Source organism: Physella acuta, unplaced genomic scaffold, assembly GCF_028476545.2.
Source record: "Physella acuta isolate Inbredline_101_S28 unplaced genomic scaffold, ASM2847654v3 ptg001377l, whole genome shotgun sequence".
NCBI lineage: Eukaryota > Metazoa > Mollusca > Gastropoda > Physidae > Physella > Physella acuta.
The window spans coordinates 558,520-571,631 of NW_026732892.1; the positions used below are offsets into that span (position 1 = coordinate 558,520).

Genomic DNA, 13,112 nt, shown 5'->3' on the forward strand with positions numbered 1-13,112 from the left:
GGAAAGATGGTCACATTTATTCATGCTAGTCAACACAGGTCTGTAGAGGAAAGATGGTCACATTTATTCATGCTAGTCAACACAGGTCTGTAGGGGAAAGAGGATCAAATTTATTCATGCTAGTCAAGATTATTTGACTCACAAAGTATTGCTGCAACTCTTTTCAAACATTTTAAAATGTTCATTTCAATGAATACATTTTAACTTCCGGATTAGTTTTGTAGACAATGGATTCTGGATTGGGGATTTCACAAAATATTTGGGGGGAAATATACAAAAATTGTATAAAAATAAGATTTGATTTTTAAAAGAGAATCAGTTTTACATTGTTGACTCACATTGTATTTAACCCTTTAATGCCTGGGCATAAAAATGTTTTTACTTTCCGTATGACCAAGTAGGTGACAACACAATTTTCAAAGAAAATATATTTGCTTAAAAAAATATTTTTTAAAGTATCCCAGATCCGTTATCAAATTTTAAAAAAAAAACATACTGGAAAATTGTCTTCATTTATTATATTTGAGTCTAAAAATAACTTAATAATTAACTACCCGACAACAGACCTATGAAAAAATTAAAGTACAACTTATTATTACCAGCTAATGCTTGCATCTTTAAAACCTCATTACAACTATTACTGTATTATTACAAGAAAAGTTATCTAAAGCAGAAGGATGTGATACTGACCCCAGAAACTTGGTTCCATGACTGTATTACTGTATTATTACAAGAAAAGTTATCTAAAGCAGAAGGATGTGATACTAACCCCAGAAACTTGGTTCCATGACTGTATTACTATATTATTACAAGAAAAGTTATCTAAAGCAGAAGGACGTGATACTGACCCCAGAAACTTGGTTCCATGACTGTATTACTGTATTATTACAAGAAAAGTTATCTAAAGCAGAAGGATGTGATACTGACCCCAGAAACTTGGTTCCATGACTGTATTACTGTATTATTACAAGAAAAGTTATCTAAAGCAGAAGGATGTGATACTGATCCCAGAAACTTGAAGAATGTGACACTGACCCCAGAAACTTGAAGAATGTGACACTGACCCCAGAAACTTGAAGAATGTGATACTGACCCCAGAAACTTGAAGAATGTGATACTGATCCCAGAAACTTGGTTCCATGACTGTATTACTGTATTATTACAAGAAAAGTTATCTAAAGCAGAAGAATGTGATACTGACCCCAGAAACTTGAAGAATGTGATACTGACCCCAGAAACTTGAAGAATGTGATACTGACCCCAGAAATTTGGTTCCAGCAGGTCCCATCTCCAGGATTCTGGCAGCCAGACCTTCACCTTCCAGCATGGGGGGTTGTTTGGTCAGCTTCTCCTTCTTGACCAGTCGGCAGGTGATCCTGGTAGGCATGCAGCACTTCCTGGGTGGGATGATGATGCGAACACCAGGGTGGCGGCATCCTCTCATGGCCCCACCACGGGCATCCACCATAAAGCTGATCAGGAAGCTGGAAGAAAGAAACAAGGGGAGGTTTAACAAGTCCTAACAAGTGCATTGATGATAGTTTCAATAAAGTAGGGTTCATTGAAGGCAAGGGAAATTTTTTTACTGATATTTTATAGATACAAATATATATTAGAATAAATGAGATTTAGAAATAGCTGTAATGAAAGCATACATTAATTAAAAAAACCCACTAAAATAAAGATTTGTGGAGTTCCATTTTGAGTATTAAATAGTGATTTAAAAGACAACTATGTAATTTTAACAAAAGGCAGAGAGCTATTCATTTTTCCACTTGTTTCGAGCTAAAAGGTAGCTAACTTTGATCCCCGCCACACACATGTCAACTGATAAAGCTAGGCTAGCATGTGCACCCAGACAGTTATTTTAACACCTCCCCCCCCCCCCCCCAATACAAAACCCATGTAAGCTGCTTGTATTTTCTAACATTACAAACCCCACGATTTTTATACTGCTAGCAATTTTTACCTTAGCCCCCAAGTAAAAGTTGATTTCATGCCAATTCCAACAAGTATAGAAGACTAATGATTTCACCATAAGTTTAAACAACACATCAGTACGTAGATGAGACTACAAATATCAGCACAAAAGGTGCAGAAATAAACTATCTGCTAAACAAGATCAACTAAACAAAACATTTTACAATATAACATTAAGTCTGCTATAGCACAGCAAGCACATGATACAAAAACTTGTTGATATCTCAGTATTAAAATTTAATGTATAGGATGTTAGCATCAATGTATTGATGTATGATGTGGCAGATATCCCTGTACTCATGTATAGGATGTTGCTGACATCCTTGTATTGATGTAAAAGATGTTGCTAACATCCCTGTGCTAATCTAACAAATGTTACTGACATCCCAGTATTGATGTATAAGATGTTACTGACATCCCAGTATTGATGTATGATGTTACTGACATCCCTTTACTGAGTGATGTGTATGATGTTACTGACATCCCTTTACTGATGTGTATGATGTTACTGACATCCCTTTACTGATGTGTATGATGTTACTGACATGCCAGTATTGATGTATAGGATGTTACTGACATCCCTTTACTGATGTGTATGATGTTACTCAACTTACTGATATCCCTTTACTGATGTGTATAATGTTACTGACATCCCTGTACTGCTGCACATGATGTGTCAGCAGGTAACATAAACCAAGGTGTGGCACTAGCAGCAGATAAACCAAGTGAGAGTTTCAGGAGCAGATAAAAAACTTGGTCAGCATTGCTGTTTTCTCATGGGGGAATCTTTCTTACCCTTAGAGGTTTAGAGCAGGAAAACACTAGACTAACAAGATAGGGGTGGAATGGAGGGAGGGGTTAGGTTAACTGGAGGGTGGGGGGGGGGGGTTCATTTTAACTGGTTTCTCTGGGGAAAAAACTTGTCTGGGTCAGAGTTAGGAAGGCTGATGTAGTGAAAACAGGTGAGCTAGCTCACAAACACTTTCTGTTTCCTACTTTCTCAAAGTGGGTAGACAGTTTCACATTTTATCTGAGTGGGTAGACAGTTTCACATTTTCTCTGAGTGGGTAGACAGTTTCACATTTTATCTGAGTGGGTAGACAGTTTCACATTTTTTAACACAAGTGGGTAGACAGTTTCACATTTTTTAACACAAGTGGGTAGACAGTTTCACATTTTATCTGAGTGGGTAGACAGTTTCACATTTTTAACACAAGTGGGTAGACAGTTTCACATTTTTAACACAAGTGGGTAGACAGTTTCACATTTTATCTGAGTGGGTAGACAGTTTCACATTTTATCTGAGTGGGTAGACAGTTTCACATTTTTTAACACAAGTGGGTAGACAGTTTCACATTTTTAACACAAGTGGGTAGACAGTTTCACATTTTCTCTGAGTGGGTAGACAGTTTCACATTTTTTAACACAAGTGGGTAGACAGTTTCACATTTTATCTGAGTGGGTAGACAGTTTCACATTTTTTAACACAAGTGGGTAGACAGTTTCACATTTTATCTGAGTGGGTAGACAGTTTCACATTTTTTAACACAAGTGGGTAGACAGTTTCACATTTTCTCTGAGTGGGTAGACAGTTTCACATTTTATCTGAGTGGGTAGACAGTTTCACATTTTTTAACACAAGTGGGTAGACAGTTTCACATTTTCTTTGAGTGGGTAGACAGTTTCACATTTTATCTGAGTGGGTAGACAGTTTCACATTTTTTAACACAAGTGGGTAGACAGTTTCACATTTTATCTGAGTGGGTAGACAGTTTCACATTTTCTTTGAGTGGGTAGACAGTTTCACATTTTCTCTGAGTGGGTAGACAGTTTCACATTTTTTAACACAAGTGGGTAGACAGTTTCACATTTTCTTTGAGTGGGTAGACAGTTTCACATTTTCTCTGAGTGGGTAGACAGTTTCACATTTTATCTGAGTGGGTAGACAGTTTCACATTTTTTAACACAAGTGGGTAGACAGTTTCACATTTTATCTGAGTGGGTAGACAGTTTCACATTTTATCTGAGTGGGTAGACAGTTTCACATTTTTTAACACAAGTGGGTAGACAGTTTCACATTTTATCTGAGTGGGTAGACAGTTTCACATTTTTTAACACAAGTGGGTAGACAGTTTCACATTTTATCTGAGTGGGTAGACAGTTTCACATTTTCTCTGAGTGGGTAGACAGTTTCACATTTTATCTGAGTGGGTAGACAGTTTCACATTTTTTAACACAAGTGGGTAGACAGTTTCACATTTTATCTGAGTGGGTAGACAGTTTCACATTTTCTCTGAGTGGGTAGACAGTTTCACATTTTATCTGAGTGGGTAGACAGTTTCACATTTTTTAACACAAGTGGGTAGACAGTTTCACATTTTATCTGAGTGGGTAGACAGTTTCACATTTTATCTGAGTGGGTAGACAGTTTCACATTTTTTAACACAAGTGGGTAGACAGTTTCACATTTTATCTGAGTGGGTAGACAGTTTCACATTTTTTAACACAAGTGGGTAGACAGTTTCACATTTTATCTGAGTGGGTAGACAGTTTCACATTTTCTCTGAGTGGGTAGACAGTTTCACATTTTATCTGAGTGGGTAGACAGTTTCACATTTTATCTGAGTGGGTAGACAGTTTCACATTTTATCTGAGTGGGTAGACAGTTTCACATTTTTTAACACAAGTGGGTAGACAGTTTCACATTTTATCTGAGTGGGTAGACAGTTTCACATTTTATCTGAGTGGGTAGACAGTTTCACATTTTCTCTGAGTGGGTAGACAGTTTCACATTTTCTTTAAGTGGGTAGACAGTTTCACATTTTATCTGAGTGGGTAGACAGTTTCACATTTTATCTGAGTGGGTAGACAGTTTCACATTTTCTTTGAGTGGGTAGACAGTTTCACTCATAGATGTAGAATGGATAACTAACTTAAGCTATTTATTTGGCTGCTATTCTGGTTTTATCTTCCTTAAAGTATCAATCTTTTATTACCCCTTTATCATCAGATCATCCCTCCCCAATATCATGTATTGCAGGCTACATGAAAATGTTGGAAAATCTGTTTACAAGTGGTTGAACTTTAAAAACCAACTTTAAGTAGTTGGGCGACTGATAATTGTATACCTATACTGGACCTAAAGTGACCTAGACCAATTAAGAATTCTAGCCTATTAGTTAAAATACATACTATTATAAATACTAAATAGTCTAACTTTTAGCCTAAAATACAAGTAAAACTAAAAAAGTTAGGCCCTATTTAATTCAAAATATTTTAATTTTTAGGGGACTAAATGTATGGCTCATGTTATAAAAAATAGATTCAAATAAAAAAGACTAGACTCAAGAGTATTTGTATTACATTATGGTGTTAATCAGGTCATTGGTAAAACTGACAATACGGTGTTAAAGTCAGTTAAAGAGGACTGAGGGTAAAACTTGAGTTAAATGTCGTTAATGAATGTAAAAATATGCCGGAGGGAAGACGCTACGATCTTATTAAACAGCACGCTCGTGTCATGTGTTGAAAGCCGGTAGTCCGCGCTACACGGCTGGCCTAAATACGGAGAGTCGACGTGTGTTGTCGGCTGTTGTTTATGTGACTCGCGGTACTTTGTTCAAGGAAACCGGCGCTAAAATACAATCAACGGACGGTTAAATAACATCCAGGCAGGTCACTAAATCACACCGAGACATTGAGCCAAGCTTCCCTCGACCAGGGGTCAAAATAAAGTAGTGCCAAAGGTCAAATCGGTGTGATGAGCAATAGGCCAAAGTAATAAATAACGTCCTTATTGAATAATACAGCAGTGTGTCACCTTCTGCAGACGACGTGTGTCACCAGGGGTTAACAGCAGAAGTATAGGCACGTTATGATGTTGAATTACATACTAAATCTAGGCTACACAAACTTTTTATCACGCCCTGTATTTATATTGTAGTCTAAACTAAACTAAGTTATCGCTACTCGACGTATAGGCCCACTACGTTTTTACAGAATGTAGGCCTATATTTCTACATCTAGTCATCTAGATTCTAGACTTCGATCAAGATCTTGTATTTTTTTGTATTAAGTTTTAACCATGGAAGTTATCGTCCAAAGACACTAAACTTTATGAACCAAACTAGACTAAAAGTACTACTAGATCTAGATCTAGACTTAGATCGAATAGCCTAACTATAACTATAACAATAATGATGATTGTTAAGTCTAGTAAATTCTAAGTAAATAGTTTTAGTTAGGCCTAACTTCAGTAACTAACTCCATTGATAAGCCTAATTCAATTCCTAATTTATCTAATTACTCAACTATGCTGTAGGCTAGCCTAATTAGTAATTACTAATTAGTAGCATAAGTTCTTACTTTGTTCGTAAAAATAAAACGCGTAGACTAGTTAATTAATTATTGATACAACAAGCCAGAAGCAGCACAATTTGCTGGGATCATAAACGAACAGAATCTGAAGTTACTCAATCTATAGAATAGAGAATGATAGCCTAGACTTGAGTGCTAGATTCTACTTACTGTGTCTTTTTATCCAACATGTTGAACGCTTGGTATGTTACCATGTTGCTGCCGGTCCAGCGGTAGAATACACTTTGACCTTCGACACACTCTATCAAACTCCTGCACAAACACTGACCTACAGGGGGCTGCCCCGCGTTCTAACAATAGCACACCGTCGAGAGGCAACGAACAGGTCAAGTCATGTCCAGCCCCCAGGGTGGGACTGACCAATCGCTCACGATAAGAAGGTTCACAATGTAAACACAGGAGCTGTATGATCACACGGTAACCGTCAGACCTATCTCTGTCGAGACACACACCTTCTGTTATTGTTCGCTTGGACTGACCTCATTGTCGTACCTGAACAGCCAAAACAGACGTGTCAAATGAAGCACCTAATGAAATTCTCCGCACGGTGATGTTATCGCCATCTCCCGGCCAATGACGGGCTTATCCTGGCGGCCCTGTGTTTCCGGACAATACGGAAACAATGAATGAATTTCCTTGGCAGTTAACCAAACTTCACCGGCTTGGGCTTTCAACTTTCTTTTAAGTGGCATGCGCTACATACCGGCATGGGATATATATATATATATATATATATATATATATATATATATATATATATATATATATATATATATATATATATATATATATATATATATATATATATATATATATATATAGCCTATGTCCTATTTATATCCCTGTATATAAAACAAAAAAACCGACACGAATGAAAGCAGCGAACACTTCTACCTCCACAACAACTACTTTGAAACAGTTGCTGTGAGCGGCATCAAGTTATCACACGTGCAGACGGGTGCTGGCTGCTGGTCGTGGGGTAATCGCCCGTGTACCGGCAGCGATATTTCTAAACACGGCCGATTATGTGAACACGCAACTGGTTTTCCTGGCATGCGTTCTGTACAACACCGCATTGAGCTACTTGTAATGGAAATGTTTATAATTACTCGCATGTATTATAGCATACTAGCACACCGGTTAATGGCCTGATTATTGTTGATGCACCGTTTAGAAATGTTGACGTTTCTTATCTGGGTGCATAACAATGAAAGCTTGTTTTAAAAAAAAATTCGAACCAAAAAATTGGAGCCAAAAATGCTATTAACATGAAATTGGCGGACGGGTTGAAATGTTAGATTATCTAATTCACTTTTGACCTTCATTTTCCTGTTGTAGACAGCAAAGGTCACGTGAAATATAATGGCCGCACAATGGGGAGGGATGGGAGACAATGGAGTGACAGATCACTAATCGGTGACGTCTTGATTGGGCGTGCCTTGTGTGGGTTGTCTGGTGGTGGGAGATGTGTGGGTTGTGTGGTGGTGGGAGATGTGTGGGTTGTCTGGTGGTGGGAGATGTGTGGGTTGTGTGGTGGTTGGAGCTGGGTGGGTTGTGAGGTGGTGGGAGCTGGGTGGGTTGTGTGGTGGTGGGAGATGTGTGGGTTGTCTGGTGGTGGGAGATGTGTGGGTTGTGTGGTGGTGGGAGATGTGTGGGTTGTGTGGTGGTGGGAGATGTGTGGGTTGTCTGGTTGTTTGGAGATGTGTGGGTTGTGTGGTGGTGGGAGATGTGTGGGTTGTGTGGTGGTGGGAGATGTGTGGGTTGTGTGGTGGTGGATGTGTGGGTTGTGTGGTGGTGGGAGCTGGGAGCTGGGTGGGTTGTGTGGTGGTGGGAGATGTGTGGGTTGTCTGGTGGTGGATGTGTGGGTTGTGTGGTGGTGGGAGATGTGTGGGTTGTGTGGTGGTGGGAGATGTGTGGGTTGTCTGGTTGTTTGGAGATGTGTGGGTTGTGTGGTGGTGGGAGATGTGTGGGTTGTGTGGTGGTGGGAGATGTGTGGGTTGTGTGGTGGTGGATGTGTGGGTTGTGTGGTGGTGGGAGCTGGGAGCTGGGTGGGTTGTGTGGTGGTGGGAGATGTGTGGGTTGTGTGGTGGTGGGAGATGTGTGGGTTGTGTGGTGGTGGGAGATGTGTGGGTTGTGTGGTGGTGGGAGCTGGGTGGGTTGTGTGGTGGTGGGAGATGTGTGGGTTGTGTGGTGGTGGGAGATGTGTGGGTTGTGTGGTGGTGGGAGCTGGGAGCTGGGTGGGTTGTGTGGTGGTGGGAGATGTGTGGGTTGTGTGGTGGTGGGAGATGTGTGGGTTGTGTGATGGTGGGAGATGTGTGGGTTGTGTGGTGGTGGGAGATGTGTGGGTTGTGTGGTGGTGGGAGATGTGTGGGTTGTGTGATGGTGGGAGATGTGTGGGTTGTCTGGTGGTGGGAGATGTGTGGGTTGTGTGATGGTGGGAGATGTGTGGGTTGTGTGGTGGTGGGAGCTGGGTGGGTTGTGTGGTGGTGGGAGATGTGTGGGTTGTGTGGTGGTGGGAGCTGGGTGGGTTGTGTGGTGGTGGGAGATGTGTGGGTTGTGTGGTGGTGGGAGATGTGTGGGTTGTGTGGTGGTGGGAGATGTGTGGGTTGTGTGGTGGTGGATGTGTGGGTTGTGTGGTGGTGGGAGCTGGGTGGGTTGTGTGGTGGTGGGAGATGTGTGGGTTGTGTGGTGGTGGGAGCTGGGTGGGTTGTGTGGTGGTGGGAGATGTGTGGGTTGTGTGGTGGTGGGAGATGAGTGGGTTGTGTGGTGGTGGGAGCTGGGTGGGTTGTGTGGTGGTGGGAGATGTGTGGGTTGTGTGGTGGTGGGAGCTGGGTGGGTTGTCTGGTGGTGGGAGATGTGTGGGTTGTGTGGTGGTGGGAGATGTGTGGGTTGTGTGGTGGTGGGAGCTGGGTGGGTTGTGTGGTGGTGGGAGATGTGTGGGTTGTGTGGTGGTGGGAGATGTGTGGGTTGTCTGGTGGTGGGAGATGTGTGGGTTGTGTGGTGGTGGGAGATGTGTGGGTTGTGTGGTGGTGGGAGATGTGTGGGTTGTGTGGTGGTGGGAGATGTGTGGGTTGTGTGGTGGTGGATGTGTGGGTTGTCTGGTGGTGGGAGATGTGTGGGTTGTGTGGTGGTGGGAGATGTGTGGGTTGTGTGGTGGTGGGAGATGTGTGGGTTGTGTGATGGTGGGAGATGTGTGGGTTGTGTGATGGTGGGAGATGTGTGGGTTGTGTGATGGTGGGAGATGTGTGGGTTGTGTGGTGGTGGGAGATGTGTGGGTTGTGTGGTGGTGGGAGATGTGTGGGTTGTGTGGTGGTGGGAGATGTGTGGGTTGTGTGGTGGTGGGAGATGTGTGGGTTGTGTGGATGGTGGGAGATGTGTGGGTTGTGTGGTGGTGGGAGATGTGTGGGTTGTGTGGTGGTGGGAGATGTGTGGGTTGTGTGGTGGTGGGAGATGTGTGGGTTGTGTGGATGGTGGGAGATGTGTGGGTTGTGTGGATGGTGGGAGATGTGTGGGTTGTGTGGTGGTGGGAGATGTGTGGGTTGTGTGGATGGTGGGAGATGTGTGGGTTGTGTGGTGGTGGGAGATGTGTGGGTTGTGTGGTGGTGGGAGATGTGTGGGTTGTGTGGTGGTGGATGTGTGGGTTGTCTGGTGGTGGGAGATGTGTGGGTTGTGTGGTGGTGGGAGATGTGTGGGTTGTGTGGTGGTGGGAGATGTGTGGGTTGTGTGGTGGTGGGAGATGTGTGGGTTGTGTGGTGGTGGGAGATGTGTGGGTTGTGTGGTGGTGGATGTGTGGGTTGTCTGGTGGTGGGAGATGTGTGGGTTGTGTGGATGGTGGGAGATGTGTGGGTTGTGTGGATGGTGGGAGATGTGTGGGTTGTGTGGTGGTGGGAGATGTGTGGGTTGTGTGGTGGTGGGAGATGTGTGGGTTGTGTGGATGGTGGGAGATGTGTGGGTTGTGTGGTGGTGGGAGATGTGTGGGTTGTGTGGTGGTGGGAGATGTGTGGGTTGTGTGGATGGTGGGAGATGTGTGGGTTGTGTGGTGGTGGGAGATGTGTGGGTTGTGTGGTGGTGGATGTGTGGGTTGTCTGGTGGTGGGAGATGTGTGGGTTGTGTGGATGGTGGGAGATGTGTGGGTTGTGTGGATGGTGGGAGATGTGTGGGTTGTGTGGTGGTGGGAGATGTGTGGGTTGTGTGGTGGTGGGAGATGTGTGGGTTGTGTGGATGGTGGGAGATGTGTGGGTTGTGTGGTGGTGGGAGATGTGTGGGTTGTGTGGTGGTGGGAGATGTGTGGGTTGTGTGGTGGTGGGAGATGTGTGGGTTGTGTGGTGGTGGGAGCTGGGTGGGTTGTGTGGATGGTGGGAGATGTGTGGGTTGTGTGGTGGTGGGAGATGTGTGGGTTGTGTGGTGGTGGGAGATGTGTGGGTTGTGTGGTGGTGGGAGATGTGTGGGTTGTGTGGTGGTGGGAGATGTGTGGGTTGTGTGGTGGTGGGAGATGTGTGGGTTGTGTGGTGGTGGATGTGTGGGTTGTCTGGTGGTGGGAGATGTGTGGGTTGTGTGGATGGTGGGAGATGTGTGGGTTGTGTGGATGGTGGGAGATGTGTGGGTTGTGTGGTGGTGGGAGATGTGTGGGTTGTGTGGTGGTGGGAGATGTGTGGGTTGTGTGGATGGTGGGAGATGTGTGGGTTGTGTGGTGGTGGGAGATGTGTGGGTTGTGTGGTGGTGGGAGATGTGTGGGTTGTGTGGTGGTGGGAGATGTGTGGGTTGTGTGGTGGTGGGAGATGTGTGGGTTGTGTGGATGGTGGGAGATGTGTGGGTTGTGTGGTGGTGGGAGATGTGTGGGTTGTGTGGTGGTGGGAGATGTGTGGGTTGTGTGGTGGTGGGAGATGTGTGGGTTGTCTGGTGGGAGATGTGTGGGTTGTGTGGATGGTGATTTTGTGGAGGTACGTCAATAGTTTTGCAATCCTATCTTTTAATTTAAATTATTTAAGACAATGCCTGAGTAGATGAAGACAGTGTCAATGACAGAGATTGTTTGAATGATACCCATTAACCGTCATACTACTAAAACCATTTCAGTTACAGAAGACCCATGATTGTTTGAATGATACCCATTAACCGTCATACTACTAAAACCATTTCAGTTACAAAAGACCCATGATTGTTTGAATGATACCCATTAACCGTCATACTACTAAAACCATTTCAGTTACAAAAGACCCATGATTGTTTGAATGATACCCATTAACCGTCATACTACTAAAACCATTTCAGTTACAGAAGACCCTTACGACATCCATATCCATCTCCCACTTAGCCTACAATCCTTTTCCCACCCTCCCTACCACAAAAACATCACAATCACACCACAAGCCTACATCACAATCTTCGTAAAAACCAATTGAAGCCGTACTATTCAACTACATCATACTGGGGAATGCCATTTTCTTTTGCTATTGAATTTGGAAACAGCAAATATTGGTGGCAATAGCTGGTGGTCAGCTTAGCGTGACTCAGCTAGCATTGGTCAGCCGCATGACCAGCCTGAAGGCTACCTGCATCAGGTGTGACTCAGCTAGCATTGGTCAGCCACATGACCAGCCCGAAGGCTACCTGCATCAGGTGTGACTCAGGTGTGGGGAATGTCTAAGTTTACGGAGCAGTCACCCCCAACAAGACTAGCACAGTAGAACACCTGACGTGACCTGACACAAAGGATCCTCCAGGCGAGACAACAATCATGCAAATACCACTTTAGAGCATGCAGTAAAGCCCATTGCTGGCCATACAATCATTCACAGACCCCCATCACAACAATCGCTGAGACACACAACTGAGACACCCAGCTGAGACACCCAACTGAGACACACAGGCCATGACAATGGAACATGATCCATCCATTTTAACCTCGATATTTTTAATGACAGATACAATCTTAAATGGATAGTTTCCTGTTAAGCCTTCAAACAGGATATAAGGAATGCAATCTTATATTGATAAGATGATACCTAAATTTTTCCATAATGGTGGTTTCATTGAGTTTCAGGCTTAACTGGAAACTATCCATGTGTCAGTTGGACTATCCAGTATTTCTGTGTATGGAGCTTGGTATGGAAGAGAAGGAAAAGCTCATGTTGTTCTCTCTCTCTCACCACAACCCAACGGCATCCTACAAGTAGTCCCTACACAAACATAAACCCTAACATGAGCAGGGTTCTTGTAGACTATACATAAACGTAGTGTGATCCCTAGGTGTTGGGCCTACTATTGGCCTGTCTGTTTACTGGACATGAAAAGCAAAATGTTCCTCTACAAACATGGCAGAAGCAGTGACAGACTACATACAATACTGCTACTGGTGAACAGCGCTTGGAGACTGACACATGGATACAGACAGACATTGAGACAGACATACATACATACATACATACATGGACACAGACACATGGACACATAATCACATGACACTGACATACATGGAGATCTGTATAACACATAAATGGACACAAAGATACAGAGAAACATGGGCACACAAACACATGACACACAAACACACAAGACTCAAACACACGAGACACAAACACATGAGACACAAACACACACGACACAAACACATGATACACAAACACATGAGGCACAATAAAATGTTGGTTACAACACTTCTACTGACACTAGACAGAGAGACTGATGCAAGAGAAAATGTTACAATATCAATGTAGCATCATTTACCTCTTCCACTTCAGCTTGCTAATGTTAAT

At 43.4% G+C, this 13,112-nt stretch overlaps 1 protein-coding gene across 44 annotated transcripts in view; it reads right to left on the reverse strand.

Annotated features, from left to right (window-relative positions):
• The window catches only part of LOC131927134 (titin), a 152,487-nt gene that overhangs the window by 62,587 nt on the left and 76,788 nt on the right, over positions 1-13,112 (reverse strand). For 39 of the 44 annotated variants that reach the window (XM_059282805.1, XM_059282847.1, XM_059282846.1 and 36 more), the window contains 2 exons: positions 13,084-13,101; positions 1,260-1,484 (listed from right to left, as the gene is read on the reverse strand). In XM_059282805.1, the coding sequence (XP_059138788.1) occupies positions 1,260-1,484; positions 13,084-13,101 (243 nt within the window). Of the gene's footprint in view, positions 1-1,259; positions 1,485-6,507; positions 7,028-13,083; positions 13,102-13,112 lie in introns of those variants that run through there. The other 5 variants (XM_059282825.1, XM_059282818.1, XM_059282809.1 and 2 more) reach the window with 2 other exon arrangements.